The sequence below is a fragment of the Tursiops truncatus genome, chromosome 20 (assembly GCF_011762595.2).
Source record: "Tursiops truncatus isolate mTurTru1 chromosome 20, mTurTru1.mat.Y, whole genome shotgun sequence".
In the NCBI taxonomy this organism is placed as follows: Eukaryota; Metazoa; Chordata; class Mammalia; order Artiodactyla; family Delphinidae; genus Tursiops; species Tursiops truncatus.
Genome location: NC_047053.1, coordinates 1,236,235 through 1,260,587, shown reverse-complemented (window position 1 = coordinate 1,260,587; position 24,353 = coordinate 1,236,235). Strand labels below are relative to the sequence as shown.

The window sequence follows — 24,353 nt, the reverse complement described above, 5'->3', positions numbered from 1 at the left end:
TAACCACTGTACCACCAGGGAAGTCCCAGCGTTGTTAGTTTTTATGGGCTGAGTAACTTCATAGGCTAGCAAGTGGGAGGATTATTCCAACTATTTGGGGGAAGGGTCAGGAATTTCCAGGAGTTGGACCATCATTGCCCACTTTTGGGCCTTTTATGGTCAGCCTCGGAACTGTCATGGTGCCTGTATGTGTGTCATTTAGATGCTAATGCATTACAGTGAGCATATAATGGGGCTCAAAGTCTAGTGGAAGTTGAATCTTCCACCATCTTGGGCTTAATTGGTTCTAACCAGTTTTTGTTGTATCCTCAAAGGCTGTGTCATTCTTTTAATGGTTGCACCCTGCCCCCTTCCCTCCTGTCTCATTCCTCTCTCAGAGATTTCACTCCCATATTCTTGTCGGAAGAAGAGGGGTGACGGTCCGTCTTCCGTAGCTTGTTTCAGGGCTGAGTAGGGGCGTTGACCCTGCCTGTCAGGGAATAAATATCTCTGGATGCCTGATCCACGGGTCCCAGGGGCAGGACAGCTCCTTGTTTTGAGTCAGAGGGCAGCAAGGGCTGGAATCCTGGCATAGTCATCATCTTGATGTGGAACTGTTGTAACTGCTCCATAGCCTTCCTACAAATCTTCTTGATGAAGCACTTTTGCAACAGCATCAGAGTACAACAATAACTATCTACAGATGACAAAAGACTCAAAAAGCCACAGTTAAACGCTTGATTACAAGGTGATAGACAAAGAAACTCGATTACTGCTGTTACACACAACATTTTAAGGTAATAACCAGAGGGACTTCCCTGGTGGTCCAGTGGTAAAGAATCCACCCAAAGTTAGTTGAAGGTCAATGAACTTCAGTTGGAGTTTCATATTTGGGAAGTTTGTCAAAAATATCAAAAAGCTTTCAAAGCACTTTGTCAAATAGGATCACAGGTCACTGTGAAACAACACTTATTCACTTAACCAAAATGACAGAATATTTCAAAAGCAAATACAGATCCCTTAAATGCAAAGAACCTCATACAATCTGTCATCTAAAACAGGATTCCAAGAAAACTTTGTTCTCTTAACAGAGAGAGAACTAAGCTCCGGTCTTGTACTAGCCTACTCTTAATAACAAAATCCATTTACCTAATTAAATTTAATCCAATCTTAGCCAATCCTGACCATGTACAAAAGCTTTTCTCAGGGTTCCTTTTCCATGAGCCTTCTACAACTTTTTGTATCCATACTATTTTGTCCCATATTTTCTTTTCCATTCAGAAACAACCAGCTCTAGGACAAAACTAACCTTTTTCTCTTTAACAAAATGCATTTCCTCACACCTTCTTTTACTGAAAGCACACATCTTACTTTCCTGGAATAATGAAATGTTTCCCTTCTTGTTATTTTTTAAAATATTTATTTATTTACTTGGCTGCATTGGGTCTTAGTTGTGGCACACGGGATCTTTGTTGCGGTCTGCGGGATCTTTTGTTGTGGCACACAGGCTCTTCACTGCGGCACATGTGGGCTTCTCTCTAGTTGTGGCGCATGGGCTCTAGAGCATGTAGGCTTAGTTGTCCCACGGCAAGTGGGATCCTAGTTCCCTGACTAGGGGTTGAACCCGCATCCCCTGCATTGGAAGGCAGATTCTTAACCATTGGACCACCAGGGAAGTCCCCCCTTATTATTTTAATAGCTTTAATTACATATATTATAATTTTAACCCTTAAAAAGCTTAATCTCCAGTGAAAATCAAGAAGCAAGTAATTGTGATCTGTTTCTCATACCAGCTTCTCCTGATTGGGAAACTTATGCTTCAGTTTTCCTCTTCTAAGAAGGCAAGCATAGGTAGACTTAGACCTGCCCAGCAATTAATGTTCTAGTATTCTATCCTATTTGAAATGACCCAGATAGTCAGTGAGTTCTCTTCATTTAACTTGGTTTAGTTTCAAGTTACCAAAATCTGGAGAGACCATATTAGACATTCCCAAAACATAATTATTCCTATAGAGTTTACCTAAAAACTCTTATCTCATTTACATTTACTTTCCTTAAAAGTTTCTTGGGAGTTCCCTGGTGGTCCAGTGGTTAAGAATTCACCTGCTGGGCTTCCCTGGTGGCGCAGTGGTTGAGAGTCTGCCTGCTGATGCAGGGAACACGGGTTCGTGCCCCGGTCTGGGAGGATCCTACATGCCGCAGAGCGGCTGGGCCCGTGAGCCATGGCCGTTGAGCCTGCACGTCCGGAGCCTATGCTCCGCAACGGGAGAGGCCACAACAGTGAGAGGCCCGTGTACCGAAAAAAAAAAAAAAAAAAAGAATTCACCTGCCAATGCAGGGGACATGGGTTCGACCCCTGGTCAGTGAAGATCCCACATGCCGCGGAGCAACTAAGCTCATGCGCCACAACTACTGAGCCCGCATGCCACACTACTGAAGTCCACGTGTGCTCTGCAACAAGAGAAGCCACTGCAATGAGAAGCCTGTGCACCACAACGAAGAGTAGCTCCTGCTCGCCACAACTAGAGAAAGCCTGTGTGCAACAATGAAGACCTAACGCAGCCAAAAATAAATAAATTAAATAAATAAAAAAAGACTCCGGGCTTTCACTGCAGGGGGCATGGGTTTGATCCCTGGTTGGGGAACTAGGATCCTGCATCCCATGCAGTGTGGCAAAAAAAAAAAAAAAAAAAGCAAGTTCCTTAGAAGTTTCTTCACATTGAGTTACTTTCCTTGTTGGCAAATTTCCAACAGGCATAAGGTCTTATTTGACCTCTAGTAAGCCTAGGTACAGCAGAAAGAGTATACTTCACATTGTAAAGACACATCTGTATTAAACCAACAAGCTTAAGCAGCTTCAATACCAGATATAGATTCAGTATTGAGTATTTCCCAGTTTCATTCTGAAATTCATTCTGGCCAGTTTCTTTTATATTTCTGAGTATTTATATAAGCGCTTAATTTCCTTTAAGCCACTTTAAAAATATATTTATTTATTTATATTTTTTGGCTGTGTTGGGTCTTAGTTGCGGCGCGTGGAATCTTTCGTTGTGGTACGCGGGCTCTTTGCTGCAGCGCCTGGGCACATTGCTAGTTGTGGCATGCAGGTTTTCTCTTCTCTACTTGTGGCATGTGGGCTCAGTAGTTATGGCGCACAGGATTAGTTGCCCCGTGGCATGTGGGATCTTACTTCCCGGACCAGGGATCAGGGATCAAACCTTGTCCCCTGCATTGGAAGGCGGATTCTTTACCACTGGACCACCATGGAAGCCCCCTTAAAGCCATTTAAATAGAGCTCTTTTACAGATTAATTTTGGTAAGATACATACAAACATGCAAACAAACAGAGACCTCATAGCTGCCATTCCAAAGCTTTAGCCATGTATCAGGTAGAACAACGTAAAATCCATCAGTTGCAAAAGAGGTAGAATTAAAATCTGGTTTCTGGTAGATGGAACAAGCCAAGGTCACCTGTCTAGATGGATCCCTTTTAACTAATATTTATGAAAGGCACTTAGACTTCTATTTGTCCTTGACTGTCAAGCTCCAAATTACCTACCCCCTTTCCTGAAATTTGCATTTTAAAAAGAAGGCAGAGATAAGGGTTCCTGGAGAAGATCAGGTAGAACATTTGCATCTCAAAGGCATGAAGAGAAACGCATGTTCCTCCTAGGATGATTTTGTTCCCTTAAGGCCAGAAAAAATTTTTTCCCTCAACACTTACAAGCCTCTTAAGATAAGTAGGGGAGGTTTGGGGAGTGGTAAAAGGATTTGTAGGTTTCGGATTATTTGGGGCCACACCTCTGGTCCTGTAAAGACTAGACGTGTAAATTAAGGACAGCTTTTTGTGTTTTCTCTCAAAGAATTTGGTGGCCACCTCAATGACACCAAAAGACTTGACACCTAGGTTGGAATGTTTCACTTTCCCTCATTTACCTTAGGGGAGAAGGCCCTCCCCCCCCCAAATTCCTATCAGCTATGGTCAGTTTGGTCAGATCGGTGACCTCCCATTTTGTTAAATCTATTTGCAAACACTTTTGAGCATCCACCCTGGGTTTAAGAAATTTTCTAATTATGGCCCTCAGTTCGGCCTTTGATCTGAAGAGGCTGGCCTACGGCCTCAAGTGGTCCCATTTCTGAAGGTAGCCTGACTATTTTTAGTCCATTCCACTTACCCCATGGTTACCCTCTACTCGAATGCTACAGAGTGGAGGCATTTGTGGCACTATGTGGCTGTCTGGATTTGTCCACTCAAAGGCAAAGAGGTATTGGGAGTGTGGGTGCAGGGGGATGCTAGAGAAAGCATCCTTTAGGTCTAGCACTGCGAACCAGTTTGCAGTCTCTGGGACTTGGCTCAATATGGTGTATGGATTAAGGACTATCGGGTGAGGGTGAACTGGAACCACTGCCTCATTAACTGCCCTCAGGGCTTGAACAAACCTGTATTCTCCACTCTGTTTCTGATGGGCAGAATGGGGGTATTACACAGAGATCAGCAGGGTCGTAACAGCCCATATTTTAAGAACTTGGTTATTAAAAGTTGGATACCTGTTGAGCCTTGGGCCTCAAGGGACCCTGTCTCTTCCACGGGTAATCAGCATTGGGTTTTAACGAGATATGAACTGGGGGCACATTAGTAGCTTTGCCAGGACCTCAGTGTCCCAGACAGTGAGGTTCTCTTGAGATACAATATGGGGTGGAATGGAGACCTCCTCTGGCTTGAGACTGAGGCAGGTTCGCACGGCTGGGTGCCTTCTCTGTGAGGGTCTCCAAGTTTGGAGTACTGTCTGGAACTTAGTGAGCAAGTCCCTTCACAGCAGGGGATGGGGCACTCAGACATGAGCAGAAACTGATGTGCAAGGGTAAAATTTCCTAGCAAGCAGCTGGCGGGGGGCGGGGGGGGCGTGTACTGAATCACTTGGTTTGGGCCATCCATCAACCCCTGTTATCATACAGGATTGTACAAGGGTCCAGGGAAATCGGTCAGCACAGAGTGGGCAGCCCCCGTATCTAACAAGAAAATAACTCTCGTACTGGCCACATCAAGGGCTGCCTGAAGCTCCTCTGGAGACGTGACCAGGAGTCCTTTGGGAGCCATGGAGGGTCCCAGGCCCCATCAGTCTTTGGTCCTGTCAGCCATCATTGGTGTGGGAGCCCTGAGTCGCCTTTGGGACTGAGGGCAGTCCCACTTCCAGTGGTCCTTGTGTTTACATTTTGGACAGGGTACTGCTGGCTGTCTTCCTCATGGGTGACATTCGTCTTCCTGGCTGCACTTCAAACAGATCTCTTCTTGGCAGGGCCATGGCTCTGGTCCAGACTTCCTGGATTCTGTCCTTGCCATGGACTTTCTCAAGGGAGGGTAACCCTGAGGTGGTGCAGGGGCTAGGGCTGCAGCCAATAACTGTGCCTTTGTTGTTGTCCCTGATATCCCAAAATGTAAGAAGAGAGTGTGCTGCCAGAGACTCTAGTGGGTGGAGCTCCTCAAGGGAGTGTCACAGAGATAAATCCTGCTGGCAGTGTAGGAGATAGTGTAATTGGCTTGATCCATGATGGCTCCCAGCTCCAGGGTAGGGGATCACGGCAGAAGAGATGTTTAATTAAGCAGGGGAAACTGGGCTTGTGGCTGTCAGGCCTTGAGAAAGGGTCTGTTTGGCAAAGACAACAGTGAGGTCCCTGTGGGCACCTGAAATCTTTCTGAGAAAGAAAAAGAAACAAATAGAGCTGAAGGGTAGGGCTGGAGCTGTAGTGATAACAATACAAGGCAAAAGCTCCCCTCAGGATATGTCTTTGTGCTGTTGAGGAGGGGCACCTCTTCACAGAAGTAAAACAGAGGTAACACCCCATCTGCTGGCAGAGCTGGCAGGGAGGCTCCAGGACCTGTAGACAGTCTAAGAAATCAGGAGGGGATGAGAAAAGGAGGATGTAAGAGAAATCTGGGACAGGAGGGAAGGTGTACAGCCAGGACACTTCCCAGGCCAGAGATTCGTAGGTCCATTGAGAAAGGAGCTCCACCACTACCTCTGCTCAGGGGTTGATAAAGTCTGAGACCGCCATGTGTGACCAGGGGTGCAGTGAGGCCGTGCGCCCTGAGCGGCACCCAGGGAGGGCCGAGCCACAATCTAGCTGGAGGCTCCTGTAGTGCCCCATTTGGGCCCCCTGATGCAGTTCTGGCATTCCAGAACCAGGCTGAGACTAAGACCGAGTAAGGGGGCGGAATCGGGCTTGAGGAGCCGCGGACGGGAAACTCACCCAATCAAGTTGCCGATGGCTTGCCACGGTCTTAATTTGGAAGTCCGAGTGGTGGTCCCTGTGGATCATCTTGGGTCCAAAGAGACAGAGTGATAGGGAGAATGAGGGAGATTGAGGGGAGAAAAGCCCTGGGCCCGGCAGGCTCCTTCAGGGCCAGAGAGCTGGTCTCTGCCCAATCTCGCAGGCAGCGTCAGCCGCCACCTAAGGGCTACTTGAACTTTCAGGGCTCGGGACAAGTCCCGGCCACCCTCCGCAGAGGGGAGCCATAGCTCAGTAGGCGGATCAACACTATGCCCTTCGATGTCCCTTTCGTGGCCGCCACAAAAGGTGCTGCAGGAGAATGGGGGAGTGAGAGAATAGTCACGTCTCAGGTCTCGCGCGAGTTCCTGGGACGGGACAGACCCGCAAGTGAGGGTCCTTGGCTTCACACAGGAGAGAATTTAAGGGCGAGCCATAGTAAAGTAGAAGTGAGTTTGTTTAGAGAGATATGCACACATTCCTCAGGCAGAATGCAGTCCCTTTCAGAAGGTGAGAGCAGCGCTGGGGTGTGGAGTTTTAGTTTCTCCGGGCTGGGTAATTTCATAGGCTAACAAGTGCGAGGATTATCCCAATTATTTTGGATACGGGGCAGGGATTTCCAGGAATTGGGCCACGGCCCACTTTTTGTTCTTTTATGGTCAGCCTTCGAACTGTCTTGGTGCCTGTGGTGTGTCATTTAGATGCTAATGCATTACAGTGAGCGTATAATGAAGCTCAAGGTCTACTGGAAGTTGAATCTTCTACTATCTTGGGCCTGATTGGTTCTAACCAGTTTTTATTGTATCCTCAAAGGCTGTGTCATTCTTTTGATGGTTTTGCTCTGTTCCTTCATTCCTGTTTCAGGAGGAACAACAAACTTCTATCTTTATGACGGGAGGTAGTTTTGCAACTTAGAAGGAGGCTCCTACCCACCCACAGTCACTTGGAAATAGCTGTGCTGGATCCTTCACATTTCCGTTTCAAAGAGATGGCTCCCAGGTTCTTGAGAACGACATTCCTGGGTCATAAATTTGACAAAAGACCTATCTAGTCTTCAAAAGAATTTATATACATTTCAAAGAGATGTTACCAAACTGAACTTGCATCTGCTCACCTGATGCACAGCAAAGCCAACCTACTGACACAGGTTTGTGGTGAAATAAAGTACAGCATTTACCACAGGGCCAAGTAAAGAGAATGGCAGCTCATGCTCAAAAGACCCAAACTCCCCAATGGTTTTCAGGAGGGTTTTTAGAGACAATATTAGGGGTGAGGGTTCAAGGGTGTGTGATCAGCTCGTGACCATTCTTCTGATTGGTTGGTGGTGAGGTAACAGGGTAGTGTTTTGGGAGTCTCAATTATCAATTTTTTGGCTTTCACCGGTCTGGGGTCTATGTGCTGGTGGGCAGCATGCAGCTAACTCCTTCCACCTGGTGGGGGTTTTAGTTTCTGCAAAACAGCTCAAGGATATGGCTCAGGATGTTATCTGTAGCCCTTGAGGAGGAACTAAAGGTTCTTAATTTGTTTATGGGTAAACTATTATTATTTTATCTTGCTTGACTGCTTTCCTTTGTTTCTGCATTTTCTCACTTCTCTGATTAAATTTGCTTTTTGGAACTTGGGAAAGCTTAGGAGGCTAAAGCCTTTCTACAAACAAGAAGCAGGGGACACGGGGTGGGGGGGGGTGTCTGTCCCCTGGAAGGTCCTGCAGGGTCCTGCTTTGTTTCAAAGAAGAGAAAGCACTTACAAGTTTTCTAAAGTAAATGCTCAAAGAAAATGGAGGGGAGGGAAATCTCTTATTTAAACTGAGGAAATTAAGCCTTTTATTTTAAATTTGTATTTATCTTTACAATCTACTTCCTGCTTGATGCTCTAAATTCCAAAAATCCATGGGGGAAGTGGGGGGGGTGGAGGGCAGGGGAACTAGGGGAAGGAAGGGAGTCACTAGGCAAAAAAGCATTTGACAAAATCATTCTCACTACAGTTGATCCTTGAGGAGGATGAGTTTGAACTGTGCGGGTCGACTGGTATGAGAGTTTTTTTTTTTTATATATAAATACTAACTACAGTACTACACGATGCATCGTTGGTTGAATCCTTGGATGTGGAACCACGGACACAGAGGGCTGATCTTGAAGTTGTAAGTGGATTTTTGACTTTGCAGGCATTGGGGCCCCCAATCCCCAAGTTGTTCAAGGATTAACTTTATATGCATTGCAGTGCATGACTCCTGGAAATAACAGTGCTTCCTCTCTGAATTGTTACGGATCCCTACTCTCTCATTGTCTTTCCCTGGACTTTTCCGAATCAGCTTTGAATCCATTCACTGTGACATCGGTGACATTTGTTGCAACATTTTGGAAATTGCTTGACATTGTAAGAGGTAAAGTGTTGTAGTTACGTTGAGAACTGAAAGATCAGGAGCTACTAAAGAAAAAAATATTCAATGACACAGTAAGGCAGATTTTATTCAAGGGGGCGGGGATATTTCAGTAGGTGTAGGGACCACTGCCACGGAATCTTGCAGTTGGGGATAGAGATTGGGCTCAACTCTGAACACAGCAGGAGCAGTGGAAATTTATAGCCAAGGAACATGGTGAGGTTGGTGGATGGAAAATTACTAAGAGGAAACATCGGGGGGGCGGGGGGGTCAGGGTTTCTGACATCACATCAAGTTTCTGATGTGATGTCAGAAACTTGATGTTTCTGGCTAAACCGACCAGGCCTGGGTGCTCAGACATCACCGAGGATCGTAGAGGATGAGGATCCAATCAGATATGGAGAATGGGGTGGGGGGTGGGTGGGTGGGGAGTAGGGTTCTGTCTAAACTGATTTAGCAGGATTCTTGCTTAATTAAATCCGATAACACAGAGACAAACAGGAAAGTCCAAAAGTCAGGCTTCTGTCGGGGAGAGAACTTTTGTCAGCTCTTTCCCTATATGGTGCAGCCCCTCGGTTTTTTAATTCTTAACAATGGTTTATATTATTGAGCCCTTACTGTGTGTCAGGCACAATGTCAAGTGTTTTAGATATGTCTATGAGTCCTCCCAACAGCCCTGCCAGGCAGATATAATTATCTCCAATTCAAAGATGAGAAGTATGAAACTCAATAAGTGAAGTGACTGGTCTAGGATTCTGTATGTGCAGAATAATAGTGTCGGAGTTGGAACCCACGTTTGTCCTATTTAAATGACCACTGTGCTAACCTGTAAGTAGGACAATGCAAAAGTTAAGTATAGCAACAGAATCCACCTCTAATCCTCCGTCTTCTCGGAAATCCCCGGCCCCTGGCCCGCAGCCCGGGCGGATGACACCGTGTCCCCTGGCCCAGGTGAGCAGGGGCACCTCGCCACCGTGCTGGGCGGGGCCCAGCCCGCTGCAGCCAATAGCGCGGGCGCCTCCGGGGGCGGGGCTCGCCCAGTTTCGCGCTCTGACTGGACGCCTCTGGGGCGGGGCTCGCCGGGATGCGCGCTCTGATTGGGCGCTCCTGGGGCGGGGCCGGGCCGGGGCGTTGCGCGCCAGGTTCTGGTGCCTGCCTAACGCGCGGATCACGTGGCGGGGGGCGCCGGATTGCGGATCCGGACTTCGGTGTAGCCGGCCGCACCGAGTGGCACGGTGTCCCAGGCTGCACTTAACCGTGGCTCCGAGAAGCGGGGTCGGGTGAGTGCGGAGCGCCTTGCTGGTGCCTGGGGTGAGGGACCCGGCGGCAGTGCGCGCGCGCGGCCCCGGGTCGAGACCCGTGCCGGGGGGTGGGGGGGAGCGGTGGCCTCGGCCGCAGCTGCGAAGGCTCGCTGCCCGTGCTGGCGGCCGCGTTGCTCGTGGAGCACTTTAGGTTTCAGTGCAGCGCGTCACCTCGCCACAGTATCCTCACGGCGGGGCTGCAGCAGAGTGCTGTTCTGTAGCCCATTTCGCAGGCAGGGAAGGGGAGGCTCGGAGAGGGCGGCGGGCCTGAGAGCCGCCCTGCAGCCTGAACAGTGGCGTAGCCCGCGCGGTGCCGCTGCACGTGCGGTCGCCCTGCAGGGCGGGCCTGCGCCTGTCTTCCCCATGCCTCATCCCGGCCTAGGAGAGAAGCGCTGCCCTGTGGGGTTCTTGGCCCGGGGCCCTGCACGTCGAGGTCCAGGAAGTTAAGCGACCCTTGGTCAGCTTAGGCTGGCACAAACATGCGCTTCAGTCGGGCAGAGTTGGCGGACTGGAAACACCAGTTCAGGTTCTTATGGACTCATAATTTTTTTACTTGAAGGAACATGCAGTGGACGTGGGCGATTGTGCTTTTATTTAGTGCAGTGTCACGGAAAAGAGTTGATTCTGACTCTCACTATTATAAGCCACTTAGCTTCTGAGTCTGTTTCCTCCTTTATAAAGTAGGGAACACGGACAGATGGTAGTTCCCTCAGGAGACTCCTGGCTGGTACCACTTGTGTGACAAAGGCCCAGGGAAGATCTGGGGGCATGGAGAGGCTGGTAACCTTGGCAAGTAAATTCACGTACTTGGACTGTTTATCCCTGGGGTTGAGGTGAGGATCATGCCAGAGGTGAGTGACATTTCTCCAGTGGAAGCACCAACAGTGTAACAGTAACCGCTGCAGTGAGATGTGGTTTCCTGGGGTGCTCAGCTGGGGTTACTGAGTGGTAGTAACATGGCTCTAAGATCCCCAGGTGTCTTTCATAACAATAGTAGCTGCTGATTTTTGAGTAGTTACTCTGCCTGGCCCTGTCTGAGTGCTCTGTGTCTGGTACCTCATTTAACTCCCAATTAACTCAGAACTGTCGTCCCTGAGTCATATATGAGGGGACCGACAAACAGGTGTCAGCACCTGGGGCTGCACATTAGGAAGTGGGGGCGGGGCTTGAACCCCACAGGCTGCCTCTGCAGTGAGTTCAGCACAGCTCCCCTGGGTGTGCGGTGTGGGGGTGTGGTCTTCACCGTTGGGAAGTGGAGAATGGGAGGGGTCCAGCCCGTGAGATGTCCACCTGCTCTTCCATAAGGAACCTGGATCTTCTCCAATTGGGTTTCTCTAGTTGTTAGTTTCAGACAGTTATTTCTCAAACAGGTGCACTGGGAAATAACTTGTCAGCTATGTACTGTCAAGGTGAGAATCTGTTCTCCCATCCCAGCTCTGGCCTTTGGGCCCTCAGATCTCATCTCCTGTGTCTCTGTTTTGGTCCTGATTTCTGCCCCTCAGCAAGTGAAACCTCTTCCCATCGTAGGGCCTTTGCTCTTGGTGATGGCTCTTCCCCCCATCTCATAAGCTTGGCTCCTTTCCGCCGTTCAGATCTTAGCTCAGGCACCTGCCACGGCCTGTCTGCAGAAGCCCACCACCCGTTTATTGCCCTCATAACAGTCATCACCCCCTGAAGTTATCCCGCGTATTTCTTGTTTACTTTTTTAGAGCCTGCTTTTCATAAAAGCAGGGCCTCTGTCTTGCTGACCCTAGTATTCTTAGCGCCTAGCTCAGTGCCTGGGATATAGCAGTCACTCAATAAATATTTGTTGAAGGAATGAATGAATCCATTGTAGGCTAATAATAGTGAAGTAAAGCTCCTAAATACCAAAAGCTTATTTTGAATTAAACATAGAATTACTATATGATCCAGCAATTTCACTTCTGGGCCTATACCCAAAAGGATTGAAATCAGGGACTTGATATTTGTACACCTGTGTTCATAGCAGTGTTACTCACGATAGCCAAGAGGTGGGAGCAGCCCAGGTATCAGCAATGGATGGATGGATAAACAAAACATAGTCTATCCATACAATGGACTATTACCCAGCCTTTAAAAGGAAGGAAATTCTGACACATGCTCCAACATGCGTGAACTCTGATGACATTATGCTATGTGAAATAAGCCAAACACAAAGGAGAAATATTCTGTGATTTCATTTACATGACATACCTGAAATAGTCAAATTCATAGAGATAGAAACTAGAATAGTTTTTTTTGTGTGTTTTTTTTTTTTTTTTTTTGCGGTACGCGGGCCTCTCACCGTTGTGGCCTCTCCCGTTGCGGAGCACAGGCTCCAGACGCACAGGCTCAGCAGCCATGGCTCATTGGCCCAGCCGCTCCGCGGCATGTGGGATCTTCCCGGACCGGCGCATGAACCCGCGTCCCCTGCATCGGCAGGCGGACTCTCAACCACTGCGCCGCCAGGGAAGCCCTAGAATAGTTTTTAACCCCAGGCTGGAGGAGAAGGGAACAGAGTATGTTTAATGGGGACAGAGTTTCTGTTTGGGAAGATGGAAGCGTCCTGGAGACGATGGTGGGGATGGCTGCACGACAGTGTGAGTGTCTTTAATGCCACTGAACTGTGCACTTACATCACAGTTCAAAAAAGATGAGAGAAGTTCAAGGTGTACTGTTTTCCAGCCAACCTCCAGACTCGAAGAATAGATGGTAAGTATGTCTTCCCTAAATATAGTATCAGTTACAAATGATCTTCCCTCTGATCTAAAAAAGCACAGTCTCAGGATCTTTGTCTCACTTGTTTGCCAGCTATCTGGGTGTCCCTCAGCCCTGACAGGCTGGCACATGAACTAACCGTCACATTCAGGATCTTTGCTTTTCTTACTGTAGTTTAGAATGCCCCAGGATATAATAGATTATATCTGTAATAGATATTATTGATTTAATTGAAACAAGTCAAAAAACCTTGAAGTTATTGTTTGAATAAAGAATTCAGGCTTCTTCGTGGTTTAAAAAAAAAGCTTAATTAGAACTCAAGTTGGGTGTGGACTGAGCACTCCATTTGGGGGATGACTTGACCTGAGTGGGAACAGGATACACGGTGGAAAACTCCCCCACGGGGTTTCAGTGAGAGCAGGGGGGCACTGCCCGCCTAGGAGGGGGCGCCGGCCACACAGAGAGCCCTCCCCAAGGTCGAGAAGGAACTGGGACTCCGAGTTTGCAACTTGGGTAAGAGAAGGGATTGCAGAGAGGGCAGAGGGCCACAGGTGGTGACACTGAGTGAGACGAGCGAGACCACAGCTGGAGAGCAGAGAGCAGTTTCTTCCTGAGCAGAGCTGGTCTGAGTGCCTCTCAGGGACGGTTGTAGATCTGACTGTCCTGGGGGGAGGGCGGGGAGAGGGGGCTCCAAACGGACTTCAGTTACTTGGTGGTTGAGAAATACCTGCTCTGTGTTGCTTGCCACCTTTGAATCCTCTTTAACCTTGAGTAGTCGGTATTTACAAGAAGCTTTTCTCTGAGATTCTAGGACCAGAGGGCCTGTTTTGTCTCTTGTGCTTTTTCTGTGGGTTTGCCACCTGCTGAGGGCATGTGGGAATCCGGGCTTGAGTTAGGAGGAGCCGTGGGCAGGACGCCCAGAGCACCCACGTCTCTCCACTTCTGGCACAGTGTGGATGAGGCCCTGGCACGGTGGCCTGTGCTGCCTCTGCTGCTGAAGCATTCGTGGCATTTAAGTCCCAGCACTCACTGTTGGGTTTGTGGGAGTGGCCGTATTTCTAATTACGCTGTGCTCGTGGTAAAATAACGGCTGCTTCAAAAGTCCCAGTTAGGCATTTCCTGGTTAAAGTTTACTGATGGTGTCTTTTCAGTAGCTCTCCCAGAGATGGAGGAGGACCCCTGTGACTGGGGAACTATTAGCCTATTTATTTACTGGGTATATTTGTCTAGCAAATTATACTGTCTGTACTTGTGTAGGAAAAACTGTGCTCTTTCTGCTGTGTCTCCCCTTTACTCTCCCCACTACCAGTCACAGCACTTCTGACACCAGACAGTTCCTTACCCAGCACTCCTGCCACACCAGCTGGTGTCTTAAAATTGAACTCAGTTCTGACACTAACCAGAGTTAGCACAGACCACACAGGTCAAGTGTTCTGTCCCAGCAGACAGCCTCCCCCGGCCCACTTCAGGTGCCGTTGCGAGTACTGGGTCCCCAGGTGACCCACAGCTTCTGTCAGGCTTGCCTACAAATCCGAGGCTCTCAGGGCCCCCCTGGACTGGAGCGTTTGCTAGAGCAGCTCACAGAACTCAGAGAGACACTTACGTTCGCCGGTTTATTAAAGGATGTGATAAAAGACACAGATGAGCAGCCAGATGGAGAGAGAGAGGCACGGGGCAGGGCTGGGGAGGGTCTTCGTGGAGTTGGGGTGCATCACCCACTCGGTGTGGAATGTTCACCCACCTGGTTCGCTCCCCGAACCCTGTGCTACTGGGATGTTATGGGGGCTTCTTCCTGGAGGCCTGATGGATCATTAACCCCATTTCCAGCCCCCTCCCCTCTCTGGAGGAGTTGGGGCCGTCCGTGCGGGTGCTGCAAATTCCAAGCTTCCCTGGTCTTTCTGGTGGCCAGTGCCCATCCAGGAGCCCACCTGGAGTCACCTCATCAGGACAAAAGATACTCCCATCACCCAGGGAATCGCGGGGGGGTTAGGAGCAGAGACCTATATATATATTATATATATTATATATATTATGTATACACACCCAGTGCTCCGTCTGGTGTCCTCTCCTCCAACAGCCACTGTCCAGACTGAGCCCGCCCCAGCTCTAGTCCTTGTGGCTCAGTTATCCACCTGCATTTAGTGCGCTTGCTCTGTTTCCTGCTCGCCTCCCCCGGTAAGCGCCACGAAGGTTCGGCCCGTTTGGTTCCCACTGTGTTCCCAATGCCAATGCCATGGCTGCTGCAGGCCTCCATCAAGTAATTGTTGAGGGAAAGAATTTGAAATGAAAACTTACCTAATTCATGGAGAGCACTGAAAAGCTGCCAACTACTGATTAAAGGAGGGCAGTTCCTGTAAATATTTAAGCTCTCACTTGAGCAGAAATACCACTGAGCTCACATGCTCGTTCTTTGTGGGAACGTATGTTAAGACACACGCCTGTCCAGCTGGCTGTACTGCAGTGATGCCGAATCCAGGCGTGTGCCTCTGACCGTGGTCCTTACGGGAGGCCTGGGTTCCAGCCAGCGCGCGCTTTACCTGCAGCCCCGGCGGCGGGACTCTGGGTGTGTGGAGTGTGAGCTGGGGTTTGAGTCTGTCCTCCATGGCCAGCGGGCTCTGCAGCCCTTGGCTAAGATACTTTCCTGAGTCTCATTTTCAGTACTTGAAAAATGGAAGGAATAATAAGCCAGCAATTCACTTGCTCACTTGGCAAATATTACTCCTGTATGGCTGTGCCTGGTACTGTGGGAGATTTTTTAAAAAGTAACCCTCAGTCCTTGCCTTCAAGGAAGCTGGCTTAGAGCTAAGCCACAACTAGGATAAGTTCAGCGGTGAAGAGGGGATGTCTGGCTCCGTGAGGCTGGTTTGGCCTCGAGGCAAGGAGGGTGGGTCTCCTGATGAACCAGCAGGGAGCCCTCGTGGTGGTTCTGCAGCAGAGTCCTCGAGGTCTCCAGGTGGTTCTGGGGGCAAGGCTAACACGTGTGTCAGTACTTTGGCGACTCAGGAACTGACAGGTGGTACTGAGCTGTGACTGAGGGTTTTTTAATTATTTATTTTTGGCTGCATTGGGTCTTCGTTGCTGCGTACAAGCTTTCTCTAGTTGCGGCGAGCAGGGGCTACTCTTTGTTGCCGTGCACGGGCTTCTCATTGCAGTGGCTTCTCGTTGCGGAGCACGGGCTCTAGGCACGCAGGCTTCAGTAGTTGTGGCGCGCGGGCTCAGTACTTGTGGTGCACGGGCTTAGTTGCTCCGCGGCATGTGGGATCTTCCCGGACCAGGGCTCGAACCCGTGTTCCCTGCATTGGCAGGTGGATTCTTAACCACTGCGCCACCGGGGAAGCCCCAAGCTGTGACTGAGTTTAATGTTGGAAGTTTTCCCATTTTTAGGCGACTCTGAACCAGCACGATGGCGACTCCCGTCAACGGAGCCCCCGCGGATGCCAACTTGTGGTCCTCGCATGAAAAGATGCTGGCGCAGCCCCTGAAAGATAGCGACGTGGAGGTGAGGCTGCGGGTCCTATCGGGTGTTCTGATGTTGGAGGCCCTTGTTCAGACCTCTAGTTCTCACTAGAAATAAACCGTGCTCGGGACAGCCTTGTGGTTCAGGTAAGAGGGCGGATTTATAGGCAGTGGCTGCAAAGTGGCTATAAGTCCTTTGAGGGTAAATTTAGATATTTGAGTTTTTGCGAAGTGCAGAGCACTGTGCTGGCTGCTCCCGAGGAAAGGGGGACCGGTCGGTCATTGAGATTTGACCTTACATTTTTCCTTACATTCAGAGGAGTATTTCTTATTTATTTATTTATTTGTTTTTTGCGGTACGCGGGCCTCTCACTGTCGTGGCCTCTCCCGTTGCGGAGCACAGGCTCCGGACGCGCAGGCTCAGCGGCCATGGCTCACGGGCCCAGCCGCTCCGCGGCATGTGGGATCTTCCCGGACCGGGGCACGAACCCATGTCCCCTGCATCGGCAGGTGGACTCTCAACCACTGCGCCACCAGGGAAGCCCCAGAGGAGTATTTCTAGAAGCATCTTTTATTTACGTATTTTTATAACAGCTTTATGCGTGAGAGGAGTGAATGCACTTACCATACAAGTCACCCATTTAAAGTACACAATTCAGTGGTTTTTAGAGTACTCACGATCACTTTTAGAACATTTTAATCCCTCCAAAAAGAAACCTCAAACCCATTAGCAGTCACCCCATCCACCCCCCAAATTCCCAGCCCGAGGCAACCACTGGTCTATTTTCTGTCTCTCTGGATTTATCTAAACATCTTTTATTTTAAGGAAGGGGAGCAAGGTTCAGGAGGGGAAAACTTGGTGAACTGTAGGGATGAAAATAAGAAGATGGTATAGAATTTAAAATTCTGGGGATATGTGTTTTAAGGATCATCTTCTCTTCCGTCGTTTTGTTTTCCTTAATTCATTTTCTGTTAATTCCTTCCCAGGTGCTAAAAGCTTTGAGGAAGATTTCCTCTGTTCCTTAGGTGCTGTGGGAATCACCTTAGTCCGGTTATGCTCGGCTTCTGAGGGCAAAGTATGAGTGTGTAATAGTGTCTCTTCTGTTTACTGGGTTATAGCTTTGATCAGAGCGAAACGTTCAACTGAAACGTCCCAGTGTTCAGCACCTGTTTTCTTCTCGTCAGGTTTACAACATCATTAAGAAGGAGAGTAACCGGCAGAGGGTCGGCCTGGAGCTGATCGCCTCCGAGAACTTTGCCAGCCGGGCTGTTCTGGAGGCCCTGGGTTCTTGCCTAAACAACAAGTACTCCGAGGGGTACCCGGGCCAAAGGTACGTGAGTGTCATCCAGGCCTGCCTCCGAGGCAGTGAATCAGGATGGAGTCTAAAACTGGGGAAATTTCAGAAGACAGCCAGGTTCTCAACAGCGGGGCCTTCTGTTTCCTCTCTTACAATTCCCAGAGGGTGGCAGCACCGATGCTGTCAGGGCAGGATAGTCAGGGTCCATTGGACCGTCCCCCTGGGGCCTTTCTGGAATACCAGCCACTCCCGAAGGAGCAGCTGCCGGCCGTAGCTGAATCTCCCGAGGAATGTCAGTGCTTAGTGGAAGGTTGTGTGGGGAATCGCCTCCGAAGCAGGAAGGGGACCCCGAAGTGAAAACAACCTCTCATCCTAGAAAGCGTTTCAGCATTTTAAGTGCTGGGTTTACCTACCGAGTGATTTCCGTCAACTCCTTCACCCTGAGAACCACAAGAAGTCGTATTCATTTCTGGTTTTCATTACCGTCATGGTGAGGCAAAGATGGTGATTCCAGAATTAACACGGGGTTTTTGCAAATTTGTACACTTGTGTCCCAAAGGACACGGAAAAGGGAGGGTCACCTTGGAGTGGAGATGCCATGCTACACTGATTAGAGGGTCAGCACTTTTGGCCCCCGATGCCCAACCCCCTGGGAGGGGCAGGGTGGGGCAGCCAGAGGGCAGTGGTTGTGGGTCACACACCTCCCTTACCTTGTCCCACGCGTCTCCTTCATTAAGCTGTTCCCAAGGTGAGTCCTTCATGATAGACCAGTGATCATAAGTAAAGCACTTTCCTGAGTCCCGAGTTGTTCCAGTGAATTATTGAACCTGAGGGGGTTGTGAGCACCCCAGAATTTGTAGCCACCTTGGGCAGCAGTGCGGGTGGCCTGGTGACCGGGGACTTTCTCCTGACGTCTGAAGTTGGGGGTAGACTTGTGGGCCTGAGCCCTCAGCCCGTGGGTCCGTGCTGACTCTGGGTGGTCAGTGTCGGAACCGAGTGGAATCACTGGACACCTAGTTGGTGTCCAAGAATTGGCCGTTGATGTTGGAAAACCACACACGCTCCAAACCCCAGGCTGCCCCGGGGGTTCTGGCATTTCCAGCTGACCTTGTAGAAGATGCTTCGGTGCCTCTGCAGAGAGGTGTGGTACAGAAGCCTTGCTGCTTCCTGCTGGGGCTGAGGGCGCCGTGGCCACAGCAGTACCCCCACCCCAGCCTTGTTCCCATGGCGACCTGAGTGAGGGGCATCCGCTCTCTGGAGGGTCAAGTCGACCATGGCTTGGATCCCAGGCCAAAACCGAATCCCTAGCCCAGAACAGAATGGGGTGTGCGGGCAGATGGGAGTGTGTGGGGCGGGGGGGGGGATGGAGGGGAAAGTGGGGGTGGGGCGGGACAGCAGCCGGGGCCGCGTTGCCGCTCCCTGAGCACTCGCTGACTTTCTTCACCCCCGAGCCTCATTTTCTCGCATTTTAGCAGCGTGAAGCATGGTCACACACCCTCATTTTTAGGTATCCACAGCCCGACCACAAAGTAAGCATGCTCACCCCTTTTCAGATAAGGAATTGGGGAATACGTGAAGGAGGCTGCTCCAGTCTGATGGGCCCTGTTGCCACGTGGCTCCTGCCACAGCTCCCAGCTGCCTCTGTGGGAGACTTGCAGTGACTCAGATCCCGTCCTGTCTTTGCTCCCCTGGAAAGTGGTGCAGCCTGACATCCTGCCCGTCCACAGCTCTGTCCCTGGCGTGGGCTGCTCTCCCGCAAGCTGTGGGAGACCAGGCCCTTTGGGTCACAGAGCAGGGAGTATGAGGCAGAAGGGACCCTCCAGATCAGTCCGGGAAGCCCCTTTCAGCTGTAAGACTAGTTCTGTGGTTTTCAGTTCCTTCCCTGAACCAAATAAGACTGTCGTTAAAAACTCAAATAGGTGTGTAGATAATTAACTCATTTATTCATGGTAAAATACTCTTTTAAGAGGTGATTATTAACCATTTTCATGTTTTGTTAGTAACGTCAGTTAACCTTTTGGAACATTATTAGTGTTCAGAGTTAATATTTGAAAACAATATTGATCTAGCATTAACGGCTGCCTGATACAAGTGGAAAAACAAAGTTCTGGTTTTTATTTTCTATCACAGTTTTATTGAGATGTAATATGCGTGCCGTTCAGTCCCCCCAGGTAAAGTGTTCAATTCTGTGGACCCCAAGAGTATGGTAGAAGGGTATCGGGGCTTTGTCCCATTCCTGACACAGCTCCCAAATCCCTTGAGCAGCTTTTGTTACTCACGATGAGCCCTTCCCACCGAACCTAGTGTGTGTTAAGGGGGTGACACTTGGTGGCCCCTCGAGCGCTTCGGGATGGGCGCTGGTGGCCTGACTGGAGAGCTGGAGACCCAGTCAGTCGTGGCAGCCGATCTCACCGGTCAGGCCTCATAGTAACCTGAGCAGCGAGGCTTGGGGACCGTCCTGCCTGGCGGACACATCAAGGTGCTGGGAGGGTGGCGCCTGGGGGGGGAGCGTGGAAGCTCCAAGCCCCTTCCCCATACCCTGCCCATGCATCTCTTCATTTGTCCTGAGTTGCATCCTTTATTTTTAAAGTTTATTTTATTTATTTATTTTTGGCTGCATTGGGTCTTCGTTGCTGCACGCGGGCTTTCTCTAGTTCCGGCTAGCGGGGGCTACTCTTTGCTGTGGTGCACGGGCTTATCATTGTGGTGGCTTCTCTTGTTGAGGAGCACGGGTTCTAGGCGCACGGGCTTCAGTAGTTGTGGCTCACGGGCTCAGTAGTTGCGGCCCGTGGGCTCTAGAGCACAGGCTCAGTAGTTGTGGCGCACGGGCTTAGTTGCTCCGCGGCATGTGGGATCTTCCCGGACCAGGGCTTGAACCCGTGTCCCCTGCGTTGGCAGGTGGATTCTTAACCACTGTGCCACCAGGGAAGCCCCAGTTGTGTCCTTTATAATTAACCGGGAACAGTAAGTAAAGTGCCGCCCTGTGTTCTGTGAGTCCTTCTAGCAATTGCTGGACCTAAGGGGGTGTTACAGGAACCCCAGGCTCATCACACGGAATGGGGGGGCCCGAACCTTGCAGGTCCTGTAGGTCTGGCGCTAACTCGGGGCAGCTAGGTCAGAACTGAACTGTAGGGCAACAGGGTTGTCAGAGCTGGTCGGTGTGAGGAAAAAGCCCACACGTTTGGTGTCTGAAGTGTTCTGAGTACAGACCTCACATTCCCCCTCTTTAGTGTGGTAAAATACGCATACCGTAAAAGTTACCATTTTTAAGTGAAAACTTCAGTGACATTAAGTACACTCTTGATATGGTGACCATCCATCTCCAGAACTTTTTCATCTTGTGGAAGCAAAGCTCTGTACCCATGAAACAGTAACTCTGGCCAACAGGCACACGCCAAGACGTTCAGCATCACTAACCATCGGGGAAATGCCAATCAAAACCACGGTGAGATACCACCTCACACCCCCTAGGAGGGCTACTATCAAAAAAATAAAATGACAGTTGTTGGCGAGGATGTGGAGAAACTGGAAGCCTCGTGCTCTGTTGGTGGGAATGTGAAACGGTGCCGCCACTATGGAAAACAGTGTGGAGGTTTCTAAAAAAAACTAAAAATAGAACTATCATATGATCCAGCAATCCCACTCCTGGGTGTTTAGCCAATAGGGTTGAAAGCAGGACTTCAAATAGATATTTGTACACCCATGTTCATTGCAGTATTAGTCACAAGAACCGAAAGGTGGAAGCAACCCAAGTGTCCACTGTTGGATGAGTGGATACACAAACTGTGGTCCATCCATACACTGGAATGTCCTTCAGCCTCAAAAAAGAAGGAAATCCGGACACTTGTTCCAACATGGATAAACCTTGAGGACATTATGCTCAATGAAATAAACCAGTCACAAAAAGACAAATACTGTATGATTCCACATAGATGAAGTTCCTGGAATTGTCAGAACAAAGTAGAACTGTGGTTTCGAGGGGCAGGAAGCGGGTGGGGAGCTGTTGTTCAGTGGATACAGAGTTTCAGTTTTGCAAGATGAAAATGTTCTGGAGATCTGTTACACAACAATGTGAACGTACTTATCAATGTAACACTACTGAACTGAATGCTTAAAAATGGTTAATAAGATGGCAAATTTTATGTTATGTGGTTTTCACTATACTCAAAAAACGTATATACATTTAGTTTAAAATTTTTAAAGCTGTTTGTGACCACAAGGCCTAAGTGTTAAAAATTTCTTCTGGATGAGTTATTACAAGTATTAGTATACAAATAATAAAAAATACAAATGCATGATAAATTTTGATATGGAATTACTCAACCAAAAGTAAAATTTTATTAGAATGCAACCACTGTTCCCCACCCCACCCCTGTGAATTGACTCCTGTGGGCACCTTACATAGGTGATCACACAGCCGTGACAGTGTCCCTAAGGTCTGTCCGCCCCTCCTCACAGATGGCCAGACACAGTCCCCTGGGCGCTGGCGGAAGCTGTCGCGTGGGTTCAGGGTGCGCGTTCTCACCCTTGCTCCTCCGTCCTCAGTGCAGAGGTGGGCTGCGTGGGCCCACGTCCCCTGCCTTCCCTGCAGGTACTACGGCGGGACGGAATTCATCGATGAGCTGGAGGTCCTCTGTCAGAAGCGAGCGCTGCAGGTCTATGGCCTGGACCCCCAGGGCTGGGGAGTCAATGTCCAACCCTACTCAGGTAATCATCACGTCCAGACAGGCCTGGGCAGACCCCTTCCTGCCAGCCTCCCGGGGATCCCGCTGGGCTTGGGGTGTTCCCCTGTCGCCCTCGGCTGCTAGCTACACGAGCGCCTCCCGGGCAGCCCCCGTCTCTGAATGTCCCCACCAGGGGCACCTGGGGCCAGAGGAGTGCATCGCGGCCAGGCCTGTTCTGGCCACCCTGGTCGACGGCCTTGTGGGCAGGAGTAATCGCACCTCCCTGGTCTGCCCGCTCCAGGCTCCCCCGCAAACTTCGCGGTGTACACAGCCCTGGTGGAGCCCCACGGCCGCATCATGGGCCTGGACCTGCCCGACGGGGGCCACCTGACCCATGGGTTCATGACCAACAAGAAGAAGATCTCTGCTACGTCCATCTTTTTCGAATCTATGGCCTACAAGGTACAAGTGCGTCTCTCCGCAGCTCCACAGCCTGTTCTCAAAGCCTCCAGTGCTGGGCGCGCCCATGGGAATACAGAGCTTCATTCCCAGGCACCTCAGGGAGTACCCCTGTCACTGTCCTTTCCCTGCCCTGGGGACCCTCGGGCACTCAGGGCTCGCAGGGGATGGAGCGCTAGGGGCTGAGCTGAGGTGCAGGGAGACGGGCGGGGAGGCGACTGACCACGGCTTTCAGCCGCAGTCGGGGTGCTGGCTGGTCCAGAACCGGGGGGGGGGTGACAGCCAGACCCCCCAGGGTTGGCCCCAGCACACAGCCCTCCACGCCGGCCGAGTCCCTGCAGGTGGGGGGCTAGAGCCGGGGCTGTGAGGCCACCCACGCCTGGCATGGTGAGAGTAGCCTGTGTCTACACCCCCGCCCCTGCCAGACCTGACTTCAGCCAGCTGCACCCAGTACCCGCCTGTGCCCGGCATGGGACCAGCCCTTGTCATCATAAACAGTGTGGTCAAAAACCGCATGTACGGTTGGTGGGCTCGCGGAGGCGTGGCGGCTGATCAACAGGGACGACCAGAGTGGGGTGGAAAGCAGGTAACCTGCATCGTGGCTTGTGGTGCACAGGGTGCTGCTTCCTTGGGTCTGGACCCGTCTCCGGTGTTTCTTGTCGAATGGCCATTCCTGGTCATTTCCACGTGCCCCGCCACCCACCGAGCCACGGCAGCCGCGCAGCATTACGCTCGCTGAGCTAACTTTGCTCTTTGAAAAATCCAGCCAGCGGCTTCCCTCCTCTGCCCGCCGGGCTGCCTCCCTGCTAGGCCCCTCCCCAGCCCCTGCCCTCTCTGCGGGACCGGGACCGTCACCTCCCAGCAGTCGCCCCACACGGACAGACAGGAACCGCAGCAGGAATCTCTCCTCTCCACTTCCTGTTGCTGCCCTGTGACGAACGCCTGTGAATCCTTCCAGGAGCTGTTGTATTGTTGAATTTTCAAGATACAAAAAACCTTTTTAAAAAATCCCACAAATTTAAAAAGCAAAATGTGGAGGGAGAGGGAGAGAGTAGCAACAGATTGTTTTTTTTTTTGGTAATCAGTCTCCTTTAAAACTTTTTTAGAATTATGTCCAATTTTTTACTGTGGGTCAGCTGTTGATTTTTTATTAAGCCAACAGTTTCTTCACCGAGTTCAGGTGACTGAGGAGGAACCGCTTCATGCCCTTGAAACAAAGCCCCAGACCAAGCCCCAGAGCATCCTTCCGCCGGTCCCAGCGACGTCTCACACAAGCTCTGTAACTGTGCTAAGCTGCAGGCACCTTTTTCATTTGGAAAGGGCGCCCACCCAACCTGAATCCTCCCTCTGCGGGGGCAGGGGCTTCCAACCACCTCCTCCCCAGGGGCTCCCAGGCCCCTAAAGTCTCCCTACAGCGACCCCTCTGTGGTTATACCCACTCCCCAGCACAAGTGCTTTAACACAACTTTAATAAACTGAAATTACTAAGAAATGAGTTCCCCCCGACCCCCCGGAAAAAAAGGTGTTGTGTTTTACATGCTGCACATGGATCCGTGGTCTGTTGGGAAGGGATTTCTGTGTATGGGGTGAGGTCGGTGCCCCGGTGACAGGTGGGCACCCACCTGGCCTAGTACCGCGACCGGAAGGCCTCCTTCCTGCAGGGCCCCCCCCGCCCCACCGTCCTCACCATGCGGGTGGCCTTCCAGCACAAGGGATTCTGCTTCTGGGCTCAGTTCTGTCTGTCAGATCGTCCTGCAAGCACACGCTGCCTTAATTACTCTTTTTAGGTGTTTTTAAGTTTTTCTCAATAGTGCTTTGTGCAGAGGTCTTG

The 24,353-nt window shown here is 50.4% G+C and overlaps 1 protein-coding gene across 11 annotated transcripts in view; it reads left to right on the top strand.

Moving 5' to 3' along the window:
- SHMT1 (serine hydroxymethyltransferase 1) overlaps positions 1–24,353 on the top strand; it is a 60,664-nt gene that overhangs the window by 29,369 nt on the left and 6,942 nt on the right. For 4 of the 11 annotated variants that reach the window (XM_033847149.2, XM_033847141.2, XM_073797066.1 and 1 more), the window contains exons 1-5: positions 9,750–9,906; positions 16,030–16,144; positions 17,287–17,432; positions 21,991–22,106; positions 22,365–22,525. In XM_033847149.2, coding sequence (XP_033703040.1) covers positions 16,049–16,144; positions 17,287–17,432; positions 21,991–22,106; positions 22,365–22,525 — 519 coding nt within the window. In that variant the 5' untranslated portion in view covers positions 9,750–9,906; positions 16,030–16,048. The other 7 variants (XM_073797064.1, XM_033847143.2, XM_033847144.2 and 4 more) reach the window with 4 other exon arrangements.